The sequence below is a fragment of the Phascolarctos cinereus genome, unplaced genomic scaffold (genome assembly GCF_003287225.1).
Source record: "Phascolarctos cinereus isolate Bilbo 61053 unplaced genomic scaffold, phaCin_HiC Scaffold_5;HRSCAF=322, whole genome shotgun sequence".
NCBI lineage: Eukaryota > Metazoa > Chordata > Mammalia > Diprotodontia > Phascolarctidae > Phascolarctos > Phascolarctos cinereus.
In genome coordinates, this window is record NW_027555958.1 from 199996953 (window position 1) to 200016274 (window position 19322).

Consider the following 19322-nt stretch of genomic DNA (forward strand, 5'->3'; position numbering starts at 1 on the left):
TTTTCAATTCACAAATGATGAACAGACTTTCAGAATGAACTATTATCATGCACAGGATTTCTATCCCCAAATATCTCCAAAGATAAAAAACAATTAAGTAAAAAAAAAGTGAATGGTCCTATTTCAAAATCTGACCCTCTAAATTCAATTTAGTGAGATATGGAAAGTGTACTTTTTTATAAATGTGCTTACCCCATCCAAGGCACAAGAAGCGTTTCCTTATGAGTCGAGTTCTAATTTTTCCTGTTACAGCCATGTATGACTGCCACGCTTCTGTCAGTACCCAACAGAATGAAGCTAGGAAGAAGAAGTGCAAAAATGCAGTAGTCGTGGTACAAATGCCCTGTAGAAAATAAAGAGACTCACATTGAATATCCAGGGAGAATAATTTTTTCCTTGAAAGGATTGTCAATTTATATTGCTCCTCCATACTCTCTTTTCTCCTCTGGTGATAGTCCCCACCCAGATGTATACCCTCATCACCTTACTCCTGGACTATGGCAGTAGCATTTTGATTGGTCTCTCTGCCTCATGTCTTTCCCCACTCCCCTACATCCCCCTTCATCTGTCAAATTAATCTTTCTAAAGTTCAGGTCTGACCGTGTCACCCTGCTATATAAATTTCAACTTCTACAAGAAGACTTTCTGTGTCTTCCTTTAAGCTTTAACATTCATTTAACTCCTCTTTAACCTTTCCTCTGTTGATTAACTTTAATTGAACCTGCCTTTCTTTGTATCCCCAGCACTTACTACAATGCATGGCACATGGTAGGTGCTTATTACATCCTTGTTGATCTAGTATTTACTAAATGAACTAACGTATGCTAGGCTCTATTCTAGGCTATGAAGATACAAAGACAAAAATCAAATAACCCTTTCCCTCAAGTAGCTTACATTCTGTCAGGTAAGACAACATACACCATATCTGTGTATGAAAAATATTACTTAAATTCAAGGTAATATACAGGGCAGGAGGGGAAAGACCAGTAGCAGCTCAAACAGGCTTCATATAGGAGAAAGGAAGGCAAGCACTTGAGTTGAGCTATATCCCAAGCATAGAGGACAGCTGTTATAGAGGCACAGAGAAAGGAGATAGAAGGTTATGTGTGACAAGGGAGACAAGCATTTATTAATCACCTACTGTGTGTCAGGTACTGTGCTAAGTGCTTTACAAAGTGCTTTTTCACTTAGGAAAACAGCAAGTTGATCAGTTTGCCTGGACCAGAGAGTGTGACAAGGGGAATAATATGTCATAAGTGTAGAGACATAGGCTGAAGTCAGATTATAAAAGGATTTAAATGCCAAATAGAAGATATTCTGTTTGATATGAAGGGCAATCAGTGGTGAATCTTGGGTAGGGGAGTGCTTTAGAATTAGTCTTGTGCTTTATGAATATTACTGTGGTAGAAGCATCAAGGATAGATATTAGAGAGGAGAGATTTGAGGCAAGAAGAATCATTACAAAGTTACTGTAATAGCCTAGATGAAAAAATGAAGTTTTAAACTAGCATGGTGGTCATGTGAGTGGAGAGAATGGGGTAGAAACTAAAGATATTGTAGATATGAAACTTGGCAACCGATTGAACTGATTGGGTATAAAAAGGATGATGAGGAAAAGTAAGGATCATAACTTTATTTGTTTCACCTGAAAATGTTACCATATTCATACAATTATTGTCAGTACAAGCAATAGGGAGCAATTTGTTTAAAAAAAATAGACACAGAATGGACATATGGCTTCTAGCACTCTATATATATGTACTGGGTACTATCATACCACTTTACCAGAGAAGGCATTTTTGTTACAAAGACACAACAATCCTAATTCTCACTTTTATATTAATTTTTTTCATGAAGAATTTGGTTACAAATCTCAATCCCAGGGTACAGATTAAACTTCCTGATTACTTTGATTTTCTTTTAATTCTTACCATATGGAGAAGGCTATGGAATTATATGATGGGTTTCTTTTCATTAAATACAGGTGACTTCTTCAATGACTGTTTAGTGTTTAATGCATAACTTTAAAAAAGACACCTGAAAAATCCTCAGTACAAATCTATTATGCAGTTCCTTCTTTGTTGTTTTATCTGCTAAAATGACATTAAGATCATATTAGTAAGTACAAGTATCTTACAGAAGAAAAAAAAATGATCCAGGATTACATTTCTTCATGAGTATCTTATTTAAGGTGCAACAGCAAAGTATAAAATAAGGTTTGGCAAACAGCCTAGTTAAAAAGAAGTATCATGAGTGTTTTTAGGTACTTAATACATTGCTTCTGTGTTATTACATTTCAATGTGTCCTAATCAGATCATTTGGAAAAGCTAATGGAGTCACTGGCAATATGCAACTATGATTTCATGGCATCTTTTCTCATGTAATTTAATCACTCTGAATATACTGATTATTCCTTTACCCATAACTGACCTATAAAATAAGTCTGTGCTTCAACTTTGGTATTAAGTCTATTCTGTTCATTAATGGCTCCATTTTGAGGAATGTAATTCCTGCTAGAAAAGAGCCTGAATAAATCAGGCATATGGATGGGATTAAGTCCTTGGGTTTGTCAATGTGTTCTTTGCTTGTCTCTAGAGGCTAAATAAGCTTGAAGTAGAGGGTTGAGGCAATTAGAATCTTAAATGCCCACAATTAGAAAAGACATTCAAATTCATCTTGTCCAATTCATACTTGAGGCATGAACCCCTGACAAAATTTCAGTTCCATTGATGGGGACTCACTAACACCTCAAAGAGCTCATTCCATTGTTAGTATGCATTTCTCACACTGAAACAAAATGAACCTCTCTATTACTTCCATTCTGAGTCGTAGTTCCATGCTTTACCATAAAAAAGGAAAAGCCATTCTCTTCTCTTCCCTTTCCCAAAACTTTAAAGTGCACTGATTTTTTCTTAACATTCAACCTGACTACATAATTAATCTTAAATTTATTCCCATTTATCTTCTTATATCTTGTTTGTATGTAGTTTGCCTGTTGTCTCTGTTGTTAGGTATGAGCTTCTTCAGAAGCTTCTGTCTTTTGCCTTTTGCTTTTCTCTGAATCTTCAGCTTTTGTGCAGTATCTGGTACATAGTAGGCACTTAATAAATGCTTATTAAATAACTGACCACAACAGCTCTTCAAGTACTTGAAGCATATTAAAGCATATTAAAGTGGAAGCATATTAAAATCTTCCTTTTTAGTAAAACTATTATGGAAATAGATGAAGAGTGATAACCAAAACTTTGAACAAAGAATAATTCTAGTCTTTAGAATTATTTTGCTTTACTTTTAGCCTTTTTAAAAATCATTGCCTTCCTCACATCTATAGTGATTGGGAGATTGACTCTAAAGGCTTCTCTCCTTTCCCATCCCCTAAAGTTACACTGCTCAGAATGAATGTAAGTAGCAATTGTTTCTGTTTTGGCCAGAAACCCCTCCCAGGTTGTTTTTTTTTTTCCTTTTCCTTTTTTTGTTTTTGACTAAGTAAAAGAGGCCATTCTCTGCCTCTTTTTTTACCTAGCTTTCATCACTGGGCATTGCCTCGGTTAAACTGAGATCTGTTAAAGACCTTAGCTTAAAAAAGGCCAAGGTCTCCCACTGCATCCAGGGCAATGTTCAGTTGTCCTGATCTATATCTTGCCATTGGACCCAGATGGCTCTGGAAGAGAAATGATGACTTTGCATAGCCCTCCCTTACTTTAATCCAATTCACTTGCATGTCATGGCATCACCTCCCTGATGTCCAGAAGGAGGTTCAACCACAACTGCTCTGACCCAATCTGCTTCATTAAAAAAAAAATTACTGATTTCAGGGAGAATTTCTCTTTGTTTATTTCAAGAAAACACTGGAGGGCAGTGGTTAGGGAAGATATTGAGAAAAGATTTTAGAATGTTAACTCTGCAACCCTATTTTAACATATAATCTTTTCCTCATTCAAGATTCCTATGTTAGCTTAAATTGTTGGAGATCATTGGGAACTATGTCTGGACATTTCTCTACAAACTAGAAATACTTTGATAGAGAATAACATAAACTGTTTCTGGCAAACATTCCTAAAAGACTGGGTAGAGTATTAATACTTTTTCCTTTAACTATATTACAACTTCCTAGTCTTTTCTTCCCTCTTCTAAATATTCCAAGTTCCTATAACCAATGACATTAATTTAGATTCCCTCACAACACAAAGATGTCATCCTTTGAAAAGGTTCCGTCTAAAATTCTAAAATCTGCTTGCAGAACTGAATACACAATTACAGATGTGGTCTGACCATGGCAGAGTTTGTGTGAAAAGTGCTTTGTAATTATGTTCATGTGATTCCTGGATAGGTCTTGGCAGGTAAACTCTCAAGTATTTTATATTGTCTGCAATTATTTTAAAAGGAATTCCTTTTTCTCTCCCTTCCTGCTGGGTTTTGTTGGTAGGGTATAGAAAAGATTTCTGTGAGTTTATTTTATATCCTCCAACTTTTCTAAAGTTGTTAACTATTTCAACTAGTTTTTTAGCTGATTCTAGTTGATCCTTTTAGTATGCCATCATATTTGCAAAGAGTGATAATTTTGTTTCCTGATTACCTATTCTTATTCCTTCAATACCTTCTTTTTTTGGTCTTACTGCTATAGCTAGCATTTCTAGTACTATATTGAGTAATAGTGGTGATAATGGACTTCACCTCTGATCTTACTGGGTAGACTTCTAGTTTATCTCTGTTACTGATAACACATACTCTTAGTTTAAGATAAATACTACTTATTTTAAGAAGAACTCCATTTATTCCTAAGCTTTCTAGTGTTTTTAATATGAACAGATGTTGTATTTTGTCAAAAGCTTTTTCTGCATCTCTTAATATAATCATATGTTTTTTGTTGGTTTTGTTATTGATATAGCCAATTATGCTTAGAGCTTTCCTAACATTGGACTAGGTAGGAGTTTAGTGGGATTATTGCCTCCTTTGTTTTAGGGCATTATACTGATACTAAAGTAGTTTAATATTTCATTCCTTTTGTACTCTTGGTGGAACTGTGAATTGGTCTGGCCATTTTGGAAAATGATTTAGAATTACATGAGGATATTGACTAAAATGTTCATATTCTTTGATCCAGAGATCTAGCTACTAGGCATATAATCCAAGGAGGTAAATAAAAAAAAAAAAAGAAAAGAAACATACCATATACACCAAGATATTCACAGGAATTTTTTTTGTGGTAGAAAACTAAAGGAACCCAAGTAGATGCTTATCAATTAGGGCGCTAATAAACAAACTATTGCACATGAATGCAATGAGAGATTGCTATACTATAAGAAACTAAGGAACATGATGAATACAGAGATGCACAGGAAAACTTGCATGATGCAGTCAAGAAAGCAGAACCAGGAAAGAAACATACACAATTACTACAACAATTTAAATGGAAAAACAATAACCCAAATACATGAAACTGAATAGTATATAATAATAATGGTCAATAATGGACCCCAAAGGACAGATGTGAGAATGCACATCTTTGAAGCAGTGGAGGTCTATAGGTGTGGAATATTACATATAGCATTGGACTTGAGGAGTATATTGGTTAGTTTTACTGAACTTCTTTTTCCTTTTATTGTCTTTGTTATAAGGGATCATTCTCTGGGGAGGATAGAAGGATATAATGAGTAATATAGTTGACGTAAAACCAAAAGTCAAGTCCACAAGAATTTATTAAGTACTTATTTCCCAACCACTGTGCTTGGCACTGAGAATATAAACACAAGCACCGATACCATTCACTTAAAAAAAAAGATTGCATTAGTCCCAGGCTTAGAAGAATAGTGGATAATTATATCAATTAAACATTAAAATAAAAAGGCATCAAAAAATTTATTATTGTTGTTTCTTAAAGATTGAATTAGCTTTGGAGACAACCATTTCTCATTGCTGTTTGTGGTCCACTAAAAATTCTGCCTTGTTAGCCCTATTCTCTAATTATATAGCTGATTTTTTTAAATTATAAGTTTAGGATTTATATTAGGCCCGATTAACTGTTCCAACCTGTGAAGATCTTTTTTGGTTACAGATTTGATCATTTTAAGACTTGCTTATTTATTTTTTCCACCTAGAAGATCCTACTGCTGCCCTTGCCCTACCCTCCAAACTAACCAAGAGGTTATGCCTGGGAAGAGCTGAACCACTCAGCTCTCCACACCATAGTTTCCTCTTCACCCCAGGCATTTTAATTGCTTTCCCATTCTATTCAATGCCTTTCCCCCCCTATTCAAAGGCATTTTGGTAGTTGTAAAAAATGGTTCTAGATACATAGAACAATTCTGAATTAATACAAAATTTTCCTCTACTACATGCATGTGACGTACTTTAAATATAAGAGACAGTGATTGATTGTGGAGAGAAACTTCTGCTAATTTGAGTGTTAAAAATAGGGTTTCTATTTTTTTGGAACTTAAGGAGTCTACTAATTCTATATTTACACACTGGGAAACATAGAAGTCATTTTCACATACACACAGTTCACCTCCCTCCCAAATACATTTCAACCTCAGAAATGCATTACAATTTTAAGAATGTAGCTGGTTGACAGAAGGGATAACAACCAGCTGTGGGTTAAATATTTAATATATGCCAGAAGAGCCCTCTAAACAGGGAGGTGACAAAGTCATCTGTAGGAATCTAAGAGACAGTGAGTCTCCTGAGGTTTCTCTGACATCTGGTAAAAAAAGGAAAAGTGGACAAAAGATGTTGAAAAGTGTAGAATGAACACAACATTTAGACCACCCAATATCTGTAAGTAGTACTACTGTAGGAAAATCAACCTTGTATCCCCAGTCAATAGGCATCGAGGTACTACTTTTTTCTTAGGCATCAGGATGGAGAATTATGAGAAAGGCTGGGCAACTAGAAACATCAAACACAGCAGGCCTGAAAACTGAGGGACATGAGTCAAGAATTGGGTTGTCTGAATAGAAATGGAACTGGTGAATATAATGGTCAGTTTTTGGTATTTGCTAGGTCAGAGTTCACTCCTCATCATGTGAAGTGATAATAGAGCAGAATAAAATGCAGTACTCCATTCATTATAGAGTGACAGTATGTATAGATTTAAAATGTACTTTATATGAACAACATTTTTTGAATGACTATACTTTTTTCTTCAAACCTTCTTTGAATAGTAGGTAGCCTATTTGTAAGGTAAGTTGTACTAGAAATTCTTTTCATGTATGGGTTGAACTAAGTGAACATTGAGATCCCATCTAATTTTCAAATTTTGTGATTCTGTGAATACATCTGTAAGTCATAAACATCATGTTACTCTAGGGTGTGTATGGGATAGCAGACACTATGTCTGGCACTGAATAGGCTGAGACTGTACATAAAGCACTGCCTTCTCTTAGATGCCATGCCTAGCCCTAAGAAGATTAGGACTTCAAGTACCATATTTGGCAGCAAAAGGTCTCAACACTGGGCCTGAAATTCATGCTCCATATAAAAGTTTTCTTCCAGGTGTACATTCTCCCACATTGTTTTGGGATGTAGCTTTAGCTACGTGTGAGTTTGGCCTGGTCCAAGAAGATACAGAACTTTGGCCTGAGCACCAGAGTCATATCCAATCCCAGCTCTTCAATGTTTGGAGAGCAAGTGGTTTGTACTTTTTGCCTCCCTAATCCCTGCCTCCCGGGGCAGAAACATCCCTGTCCCTGGTCAATAGAAACAACCATTTTAAAAAAAATGCTTTTTATTGATATCTTTTGTTTTTACGTCACCTAATTTCCCGCTCTGAATAGAAATAAATTAGCAATACATAGAGCCTAGTTTTCAGATTGTATTTTTAAAAAATGCGTATAATGAACATAAAGATTCCTGAATGTATCAGTTAACCCTTTGAGAACAATTATGTCCCTGAAAAAAATCTTGAGTCTATTTTCACTAGTGCTAAGCATTCCCAACCCATGGCATATAATAAAATACTTCCTAATAAAGTTAGTGTGCCATTATTTCAGTCAATGACAATTCTAGACCCTATGTAAAACTTGGTCAAATGTACTATGGCATTATTTTCTGGTAAATGAAAAGATATAGATGTTGTATTATATTTATTCTTATGAGTTGGTGATGCTGATAAACTATGAAGATACCAGCCTGTCTATAAATGATAACTGCTTTTTGCTTTCCCAAGTAGCACCGATTTAAAGCATAAAAACAATTAATATTGCCAAACGTATATTTTGGCTGCATGGTTTCGATACATAAGCTAATGCACCTTATTCTCTTCTGGGGGTTCAGTGGACATAGCACTGCAGTGGTAAAGAAGTTAGCTGCTCTGAATTAGCATTTAGCAGATAGAATTAGTATGCAGCATGACTGTAAGCCCCAACATTCTTTACCATTAAACTGAAGCCCTGATGTCATTTACTTAGTAAGAATTTCAGAGGTTTTTTTTTGTTTGTTTTTTTAGGTCACTTACAGCTAACATCTCATTGCACAGTTGTAAGTCAAGAACCACTGTTTCTCAGTTATGATTGTCCTTCTAGCAGCTGTTGTTAATGGTAATCGACTGCAATGTCATTTGTGGACAGCTGCGAAATTAACCTTTCCTAATTCTCTGGGCCCCAAATTCTTAGTCTATTCACTTGTTTGCCTAATTTGTTAGGCAATCATAGAATGTTAGACCCAGAAAGGACCTTAGAAATCATCCAGTCCCTTCTATCATTTTGGAGATGAAGAAACTGAGACCCAGGACAAAGCCTGTATCCTGCCCCATATCTATGAGACTTTCTCATTTGTTAACAGGTATCTTGCTTCTAATGGCCTAATGTCATAAGCTAGTTCCAGGGTGCAAAGTCATCAGTAGTCCTCAGGTCAGCATTCTCCCCATTATACCATGCTGAAACTAAGAGTTCTAACCTGCTTATGATAATTTGATAAGGATTTCCCCTACCGACTCCTTTGTGACGGGAAGAATTACCATAACCTAAATTCTTTAGGCAATAGCACAGAAAGACTCTTTAGAAAATGAACACATGGACAAATAAACCCTGAGAGTATGCTATGAAGTGGAAGCTCTTCTATATGCCTAAGACAGTGTCCACGTGTTAAGAAAGCATAACACATAAATATAATTTGATTATCATTTCTGTCTATCTTCTTGCGAAGGTATAGGAAGATTCTGTTTTGAACATCTGGATCTCCTTTCAAAACAGCTTACTGTAGTAAATAGAAAAGCTTGTAAGAAAAGCTTCATGAGCAGCAATTGCAGTGGAGAAAAATTTAACAGTACTGACTAATTTTAATAACTGCCTTCACTTGCCATAAGGACAAATCACTGTTTCAATTTTTTCTTTTAAAATAAAGACATGATCCCCAATGGATAATATATGATCAAGATGTTTTCAAAGGAATAAATGAAAACAAAGAGAAACCATATGGAAATACATTTCAAATAACTAAAAAGAAAAATGAGTAGGAATGATAAATAATGGAAATAGTCAATGATGGAGAGTGTGAAGGGGAAGGCAGATGCACAAATACATTACTGGTAGAGCTGTGAATTGGTCCGACTCATTCTGGAAAACACTTTGGAACTATGCTAAAATACTGATTAAACTGTCCAGAGACCCCCTGCTAGGCAAATACCTCAAGGAGATGAAAGACAGAAAACACATTATACAAAATGACATTTTTTTTGATGTTAGTAGAAAACTGGAAACTGCCCATTGATTAAGGAATAGCTGAAGTAATATATGAATGTAATGGGAAATATTTTTTCCATTGTAACTGTAACCAATGATGACACAAGGAATTCAGAAAAACATGGAAAGACTTTGATAAATTGATGTAGAGCAAAGTAACTAGAACTAGGAGAAAAATAAATACTAGGTCAAATGTAAGCCCCATGAGGTCAGGGACTATTTGTTTCTATCTTTAAGTATCTCAGCACTTAGCATTATCCTTGACACATAAGAAGTACCTAATAAATGCTATTTGATTTATTACAATGATGCAAATAAAAACAATAGATGAACTCAAAATAAAAACAAGAGCCAATAATGAATCCAGAGGTCAGATGGTTATGAATGCTGAATGTGGCAGAAGAAAACATCCATTTGCTATAGTTGGTCAGTTTTGCTTAGCTGTATTTTTTTTTTTTGCTACTGGAAAGGTTTCTGGAAAAGGAGAGAGAGTAGATAGGGAAATGATTATGATGTAAAAACTTAAAGACATTTAAAAAATAAGGGCATAATTATTTGCAAGAAACCACTTTCCAGGAATGTTAGTGAGATACCAATAATGATAATATTATATTCCATACATGTTAAAATATACATTTTGCTGAAAATATGTTTGTGATAAAGGAAACTTGGATGGATTATCATCCATAAAAAGAAAGTCTGATTTTTTAAAAAGTAGTCTTTTGTGAATAAGAATATTTGTATATAATATATAACAGATGCTTCATTTATACATATTCCATGAAGGCTCAGGAAAATCATGTTTTTCTCTAAAATTAAAGAATTAAGTTACTAAATGAAAAGAAGTTCAAGCATTTAGAAATAGCAAAATGTTATAAATTGTATGGATATGCCAGGAATATGTTTGTAGTACATTCCATATATGTAAAACGTGTTCATTTCTTAAAAGGTACATATCTCTTCCTTTTGGAGAAGCACAGTAGATAGAATATTGATTGAACTTAGTTAGTCAGTCAATAAGCATTTAATAAGTGCTTACTGTGCACTAGCTAAGTACTAGAAGTCAGAGCTGGAAGCAGGAAGACATAGGTTCAAATCTCACCTCTGACACTTACTACCTCTGTGAGTCTGGACAAGTCACTTAACTTTAACCAGGCAATTTCCTATGGTTTATTAAGTCAGAAATGGGTTGCATTGGTGGTAGAAATTCCCTGAACAGGAGTGCTCTAAGAAATCATAATTCTGTCACTTATTTTCATTTACCTACCTTAGGATTGTGAGATAACACTGTTTAGATTCAGAGGATCATTTAAAGCAAATTAAGGGATGACTGTGCCAACACACTCAGGATGTGCGTTAGCATTGATCTAAATATCAAGTTCCTGCTGACTTGTAGCAAGCCAAAATGGACAAAAGCATGACTCTAGTAGGAGGTACGCATTGGGTCAACAAAGCTTCAAAAACTTGGCAGAAATCAGAAGAACTAGGTCTTACTTGAGGAAGAGTTTATTTATTCTGTTTACAAATTAGAATCATTAGTCTTTATTGTTTTAATGACTCAAAACACATTTCAAAAAGTAGAGATATTTCTAATTAATCTATATTCTCAAGCCATTGTCATCAGTCATATGAACTGATTTGTATAGCTCACAAAAGCCCTAGAAACACTGCTCAAAGTGAACCAGCCAGTGGTGCACTAATGTTTTCATTCTGAATGACACCAGTGTGGCCAAGGTTCATCATGGATGCCTGCTAATGAATTTTGTCACCCTAGCAGAAGGCCAGAGATAATGGCTTCCTTCTTTTCTCCTCTGCCCCTTCCCCCACCAGATCCTTAAGCATTTAGTCCTGCACTTCCTCTAGGGACTGGCCCTTTTCTTCTGTTTTAGCAAAAGGAGAGGAGAAGAACTGGATATAAATTCAGATGGAAGGTGATGTGGAGCTTAGGTGGGGACATTTATCTCTTCCTGTAATTTACCGCACACTCCTATTCCCAGTTTCTTTTAAATACTAATAGCAGCTGACATTATAGAGTTTGCAGAGTGCTTCAAATATAACTGATATGATCCTCACAGGAGCCCTAGAAAGTCTTAACATGGTACAGGAGAAAGAACCCTGGATTTGAAATCAGAGAACCAAGCTTCAAGTCCTAGCTCTGTTACTGTAAGACCTTGGGCAAGTCTCTTCAGCTTCCTGGGTCTCTGTTTCCTCCTCATCTGTAAAATAATAAGGAAGCTGAAACTAAGCATGGTGGTAGAGGCATGCAATGGCTCCTACTAGGGAAGGCTGAGGATGGTGAATCATTTGAGCTCAGGAATTCTGAGTTCCTGTAAGGCTAAAGCCAATCTAGACTGCATGACTTTTCCAGAGTCACATAGATTGTGTCAGAAATGAGATTCGAACCATCTTCCTGCTTCCAGAGCATATACTTCCAGTGCCTAGAACATAATAATGCTTATTAAATGCTTGTTGACTGACTCCAAGCCCAATCAATATTCTAACTACTATGTTCAGGATGTTTCTTCTGCACAAAGAGACAGGTACCTTTCAACAAATGGACAAATTTTACCAATATGAAACACAATAAAAACTTTTGTCTAGTATAACTATACAATAAAATATTTCTGTTTCTAAATACTTGAACTTCCTATTTTCAGTTAGTGAAAATTCTCTTGATTGTGGAGAAAAGCATGATTTTCCTGAGCTTCCATGGAATATGTATAAATGAATTGCGCTAAATCTGGCACTGGTATAGATGTGAGCCCTCCAGGAAGTAGAAGGCAAACCAATAAGGAGGAGAAAGCTGACACAGGTAAGAAACAGAGTAGGTCAAAGCTTCTGTACAGATCAATAATGAGAACCATCTGTGAGTGGTTATGACCTATTATGATCATTTTACATGTTCAGAAAGTTAAGTGTTGAAGAAGGATCTGAACCCAGGTCTGTCCTGACTCAAAGTCTGGTATTCTTTTCACTACAATCTAGTTTCTTTAGGTTTCTCTTTCTATATATGGCCTTTTGCATGAGCATTAGGGGTATTGGGGGGAGGTAGCAAGAGCTCCTTAGTTCACAGCACACTAGCAACACTTTCTTTAAGGGTTAATGTGGGAGCCATGTGGAATTGTAGAAAAAGCATAGGACTTGAGTGTCAGGGGTTCAAGTCTTGAAAACTCAGAGTTTCCTTCTGTGAAAATGGAGTTAGATGTAATCAAAGGAAATGCTAAATTTCAGTTAGAAGTTCATTAAAGGAAAGATATAATATTTTTCCTGTCCAAGTTCATGTACCTCAGAGATTTATCAATGAATCTCTCCGGGTCCATGGATCCTAGCTTAATGGGTTTTAGTGAAGCAACTGATTTATCAACTTTGTAATGCATTTTTTTTAAAAGTGAGTTGTTGATAATATTCCAGTAACCTTAAAAGCTCACTATAAAAATAACATTATTATAGTCTATTGAGATAGAAAGTCACATTTTTAGACACATGGTAGAAGTATTAATTCCATAAAATTAAAGCCATTAAATGTTAGTGTTAAAATCAGACTAGAGAAACAGTAGCAATTTAAGCTTGGTTTGAAAAACCTAAAATGACAATTTTCAATTGCTTTAACCTCTAAGATATTGTATCCCTAGGAAGATTTTTTTCATTTGTCTAACCCCTACTGGAACTTAGTATCCTGGTATCCTCCTGAAAAATAAGAAAACGTGTGTATTTTAAAGGGGCTTCCCCCACCCCAAATGATGAATGAATGGCTGAGTCGGCTGAAGAGGCAATAAATCACTACAACTATGAAAACAATAGGATCATAGCTTCTTAGAGTTAGAAAGGAACAAATACTCCACCTAGTTTGACCACTCTCCTTTTATAGTTGAGGGAATGGAGACCCAGAGGCTGAAAAAATTTTGCAAGCTCTAAGTGAAAAGAACATTAGAACTGGAAAGGGAATGCTTATTAGCAGTGACTCCAGGATTGAGATAGCTCACTTTTCCGTGCCTGTTTCCTCACCTGTAACATAAGGGTAAAGTACTTGTTCTACCTACCTCACAGGGCTATAAGAACTTTTGTAAGGTTTCAAACATTACATAAATGTATAATTAGTATTAATACTAATAATTAGTGACAGAGATGAGACAAGAACCCACATTTCCTGACTCCTAATTCAGCTGTACTCTGTTATGCTGTGCTACTTCCCAGAATGAAAAAAAAATGTGTCCAATTACAGTAGGCATAGGCAAATCATACATTAACAAATTCCTTACTCAACCTAGCTTTAATATGAAACTCAGGTTGCAGCTTGACTCTCTATTAAGCCGTTACATTTGAGAGCCCATAGTCTCACTGAGTTAGAGTCTCAGTTTTCCAACACATGCGGTACTGACCCCAATCAAAGAGTACAACATTTCAGGTTGAATATAAATGACAAATGGTGGAAATTCAGGCTGCTTTAACATCGTGGCTTTTGTGTGCAATGACTACAAATCCTATTCAGGCAACATTCGTTTGTTCAGAAAGAACAGCTCAGCCCAGAGAGATTTTTCTTTTCCTTATTTGTTAATGGATTTTTTGTCAGTCAGGAATTAAGTCTGTGACATTTATTGAGTGTTCATGGTGTGTGGAGAACTTTGTACTAGATGGAGTTATATGTGGTAGACAAGACACAATCTACACCCCCACGAAGCTTAGGAAAACATCAATAAAACAAACATGCAAATACATAGTAATAAGCATAACACAATAAAAGCTGTAGTGAAATATGAAAGGCGCCTTATCAGAGTGGCTAAATTTAGGGAGAATCAAGAACATTCAAGTTTTAATTTTATATTCATTTCTTGACAAAAGCATGAAAATTCCATATGCCTAAAATTCTTCATCTTCCTTCTTTCCTTCCTTCTTTCCTTCCTCCCTCCCTCCCTCTATATAGGAAGTCAGATAATGGACAAAAGAGTGCAGTGGATAGAATGCTGGGCTTGGAATCAGGAAGACTCGAATTCAAACCCAGCCTCTGTCACTTAGTTGTGTGCCCCTGAGTAAGTCACCTCAGTTTCTTCTACCTCAGTTTCTTCATCTGTGAAGTGGAGACAATAATAACATTTATCTTCTCGGGTTGTGGTGATGATATAATGAGGTAATTTTTAATAAAGTGTTTTGCAAAACTCAAAGTACTACATAAATGCTAGCAAGCTATTGCTATTATTATAGGAAAAAGAGGAAGACAGGGAAGAACTTCCAAAAGTTTCAAATTTATATAAGGTACAACATGAAATCAAGAGGGAGAAAAGAGCCTTCTAATTGTCTTAAAATAATATAGCTCCTACTTGGCTCTCATCCTAATAGAATGCAATGAGAATTATGGTAAAATCATATCTGTGTTTGAATTATTCAAAGACCAAAGACCAAAAACTAGATTAGGAGAACGTGATTTTGCTGTTTCAGAGGTGGGCCTCTGAAGAATGGATTATTTTAAAACTTAAGAGTCAGCATGAGTACCATGAGTAAAAAGCTGAACTAAAATAATGGTATTTAGTTGTTCTGGACTTTATAAAGGAATGCCAGGTACCACTGAAAATAAAGAGAAATGATGATGTCAGCAGGCCTGATTAGTCCACTGATGTCATATCCAGGCAAAATTGGAATTTAGAAAAGATATTTCATACACTTGATTTCCAGACCACAATCAAATACAATAGCTACTGCAAAGAAAATGAGCAACCACTCCAAAAGAAAAGAGCATATTTTACAAAATCTAATTTGGAGCAGGATTATGGAGATAATTAATCATTGAATGGGAAGTGAGGAGAATGGTTTCAAAATAGGAAATGTTTTTCCTTGTGAATGAGAACACGGGTCATGTTATTGTGTCAATGATGGAGGATGGAATCTCAAAAAGGAGAATACAAAGAAGAGTGGTCTAGATCAGAGGTGTCAGTCTCGTAGCCAGGAGGCCACACGCTGCACAAAACTCCCATGTACAGATTGAACTATCCTAAAATGTAATTGGGAAATATTTAACAAAATACAATGTGACATAGATAATGTTAATTTCTAGTTTTCTAAGTCAGTATGTGGGGATCTGTTTCTATCTAAGGTTGACCCCCATGGTCTGGATGAACAAGGGATGTTATAATGAATGACAACTCAGTAGAGGTTCACCTGGGGCTTATGTAGACAACATTGAAGAGGTGACAATTTACTAACACATTCTAAATTTCTTAGGATTAGTTGAAAATTCTCAGTAAAAATAATAGAAGTTCAGATCAGATTGACAGAATATTTAAAGACCTGAAATAACTCTATTTCAGATACCTCTGCTGGTCAAGAAATATCCTTTATTTCTCTGGGTTTTTTTTATTTGTTTGTTTAAATGAGTTAGCTTAGTTGGTTAGAACATTAAGAATGAGGTCAAGTTCATGAATTCCATTTCCTTACGTTGTCAGTGGATTTCTCTCTTCTGCTATCATAAATTTCATCATTGTTGAGAGTCTATGGGGGAGGTTGGTGTAAATCTTTTCCCATGACAAGGAAAAACAACCAGCAACTGCTCAACCATGATGTTATTTTATGTGAAGGACAGCACCTTATCATTTTTGTCTAGATCTGTAATTTCACCGGTGTAGGAAAATTCTGATGTGAAAATTCCCTCTACAAAATTTCTACAGGAAGCCCGCTTGATACTGTGAACAGGGATAGAAACAGAGTTTGTATGCTGTCTCCCCATTAAACATGAGCTCCTTGAGGAAAGGGACTGTGTTTTTGCTTTTTTTTTTTTTTTTGGTCTCACCAGAACTCAGCATAGTGTTTGGCATATAGCAAGCACTCAATAAATACTTATTGATTGCTTGACTGACCTGGTTTCAAATCCTGACTGACAAATAGTACTTATGACCCTGGGCAGTCACCTAACTTTTCAGTGGCTCAGGCAACTCCTGAAGACTCTTAAGCTGCAGATCAGTTGCCAGTCAGCAAGCTCTGCATTGGCAGAGAAAATTTTGACAATACTTCTGAAACTTAGTCTTAGAGAGTAGCTTGGGACACTGAGCAGTTAAGTGTAACATAGCTCATGTAATACATAGTAACAGCTACTTTGTGCCATGGGTGGGATTTGAACTCAAGCCTTTCTGACTCAAAGTCGAGCCTGCTATCCATTACAAGTCTCTGACATCATTAAATGAAAGAAGCTACAGTAATGGTATCAGAATTGGCTTCGCTAATGTTCTGTCAACTGGTAACTTCCATTATGTAGCATGTAGCATGTCACACTGATTTTGGAGTTGGAGATGCTAGGTTCAAATACTCCCTCTGATGTTTACTATTTCTGTGACCTTGGCCAAGTCACATTCCTTTCCTAGGGCCCAGTTTCCATGGGTATAAAAGAAAGGGTTTGGATTGTGTGGATTCTGAGATTATTTCTAGGTCTAGATCTATGATTTGCCAGCCCAGATCTAGGTATATGCTTTGTCAGCCCAATGATAACTGATGTTCACTACGCACAGTGGACAGATGACTGGACATGGAGTCAGGAAGACTTAGTTGAAATCAGACCTCAGATACTTATTAGCTGTGTGACCCTGAGCAAAATACTTAAGTTGTATATGCCTCAGTTTCCTTATCTGTAAAATGGGGATAATAGTACCTCCCAGCATTATTGTAAGGATGTAATGGTAAAATATTTGCAAAGCATGCAGCAAATCTTGAAGCTCTATAAAATGCTAGTTATTATTTTTGTTGTTGTTGGTTTGATAATGTTAACCCTGAGGCACCACCACTTCATAATAAATTATGCTTGGTCTAGTTTTGGTTCTAAGCATGTTTTATTAAAGTCTAACTCTAGAAACATTGATGTTTTACACATGATACAAGGGTACATAGTAAACCAAAAGATATCACCAACAATAATACTCTTACTCTCCAAACAGGTGAGTTAGCAAAGAATTTACTTGCATAGTTTTTTCATTGCTGAGTATCTCAAATTTTTGTCTGTTCAGCAAGTGGTTATCTACTTTGTAAGGAGTATCATTGTGGGAAGCAGGGAGATATGAACTTAGAATTTGATACAGTCCCAACCCTTAAGAAGTTTACATCATTATCATCAACATCATCATTAGATTCATATAGCACTTTAAGGGTTGCATAGTGCTTTATAGATTGTCTCATTTTATATTCACAAGCTGCTTATAAGAACTAGGTTCTATTATACACATTTGACAGATCAGGAAACAGAGACAAACAGAGGTTAAGTGACTTGCTCAGGGTCCCACAGCTGGAAAACATCTGAAGTTTTCATTGTTATTGACACAAATCTACATATAAAGACATATCTACATCTATATCATATGTAGATAAAGGGTACACACCTCAGATTAACAGATTATCATAGTTGGAAGATGCCTCAGAGGCCACAACCTGTACCTGAGAATCCATAGTATCACATAACAGAGAAGTAGAAAGAGAGCACAAAAAGATCCCCAAGCCTACTGAGAGACCAGTTTCAATAGCATCTCTATATAGAACCTAGATTGCAGTGGGTTGAGATGTGAATGATGAAGAGTCTTTCTTTAAAACTGGAGGGAAAGAGGACAGGATAACTAAGGACATGGAGAGGTTTTGAGAAGGGGGAAAAAGAGAGAGTAGAAGGTGAACTCATTTGCTGAGAGTGACTGGGAAAAAGTGGAGGCTTGTGGGCTAGTGGAAAAGTAACATAATGTGGAATGTGTTAGAGTGTCAATAAGAGATTTTTTTTTTAAAGGATCCCTGTGGAGTGAGGAGGAGAAGAAGAGAGGGATAGAATTTAGAACTCAGAACTTTAAAAAATGTTAACAATATTTTAGATATAATTGGGGGAAAATAAAATATTCTTTTTTTAAAAAAGGATTCCTTTGTAGTAGGGAAAGACTAGTTGAGGTTAGAGCGCATAAATCTGTAGTGTACCCTATCATGATGATTTTATCATTTTTTCAGGAATGCTCGGTAGTTGAGAAAGGGGAGCAGAAGGAGTAGATATAAAGAGTTATGAAAGGTGAGAGTTAGTAGGACAGAAAAGGCAAAGGTAAGAGGGACCAGATATTTAAGAGGAGAGGAGAGGAAAGGAGGCCTAGCTCAGACTTGTGGGGAAAAAAACTATTAATTTCTCAAGTCATTCGCTGAAAGTGTGTTTTACAAAGTCAGTTTCATTTGATATTTTTAAAAGAATGGAAAAACTGTTACCCATTACACAGGAATATGGTAAACCAGAAAACAAGTCAGGATTTAAAACCAGATTTTCTGAATCTTAAGCTAATTCTCTTTGCATGATACCACATGCTCTACCTACCACAGTCAAATAGAGGCAGCTAGATGGTTCAATAAATGGAATGCTGAGCCTGAACTCAGGAAGACCTGAGTTCAAATCCATCTTTAGACACTTACTAGCTGTGTGACCCTGGTCAAGTGACTTAATGTCTGTTTGCCTCAGATTCCTTATCTGTAAAATGGGGATAATAACAACACCTATGTCTCCTAGGATTGTTGTGAGGATCAAATGAGATGTTTGTAAAGCTCTTAGCACGGTTCCTGTTACTTAGTAGGCACCTAATTCTTGTTTCCTTCCTTCCTCCTACTTAGGGAACACTGCAAAATGAAGATGTAGCATGGCACAGAATGTCACA

General features: G+C 35.9%; 1 protein-coding gene across 1 annotated transcript in view; it reads right to left on the reverse strand.

Moving 5' to 3' along the window:
* Positions 1–19322, reverse strand: part of ADGRB3 (adhesion G protein-coupled receptor B3) — an 888617-nt gene that overhangs the window by 86502 nt on the left and 782793 nt on the right. The window contains exon 22 of the mRNA XM_078155299.1: positions 193–343. Within this exon, the coding sequence (XP_078011425.1) occupies positions 193–343 (151 nt within the window). The remainder of the gene's footprint in view (positions 1–192; positions 344–19322) is intronic.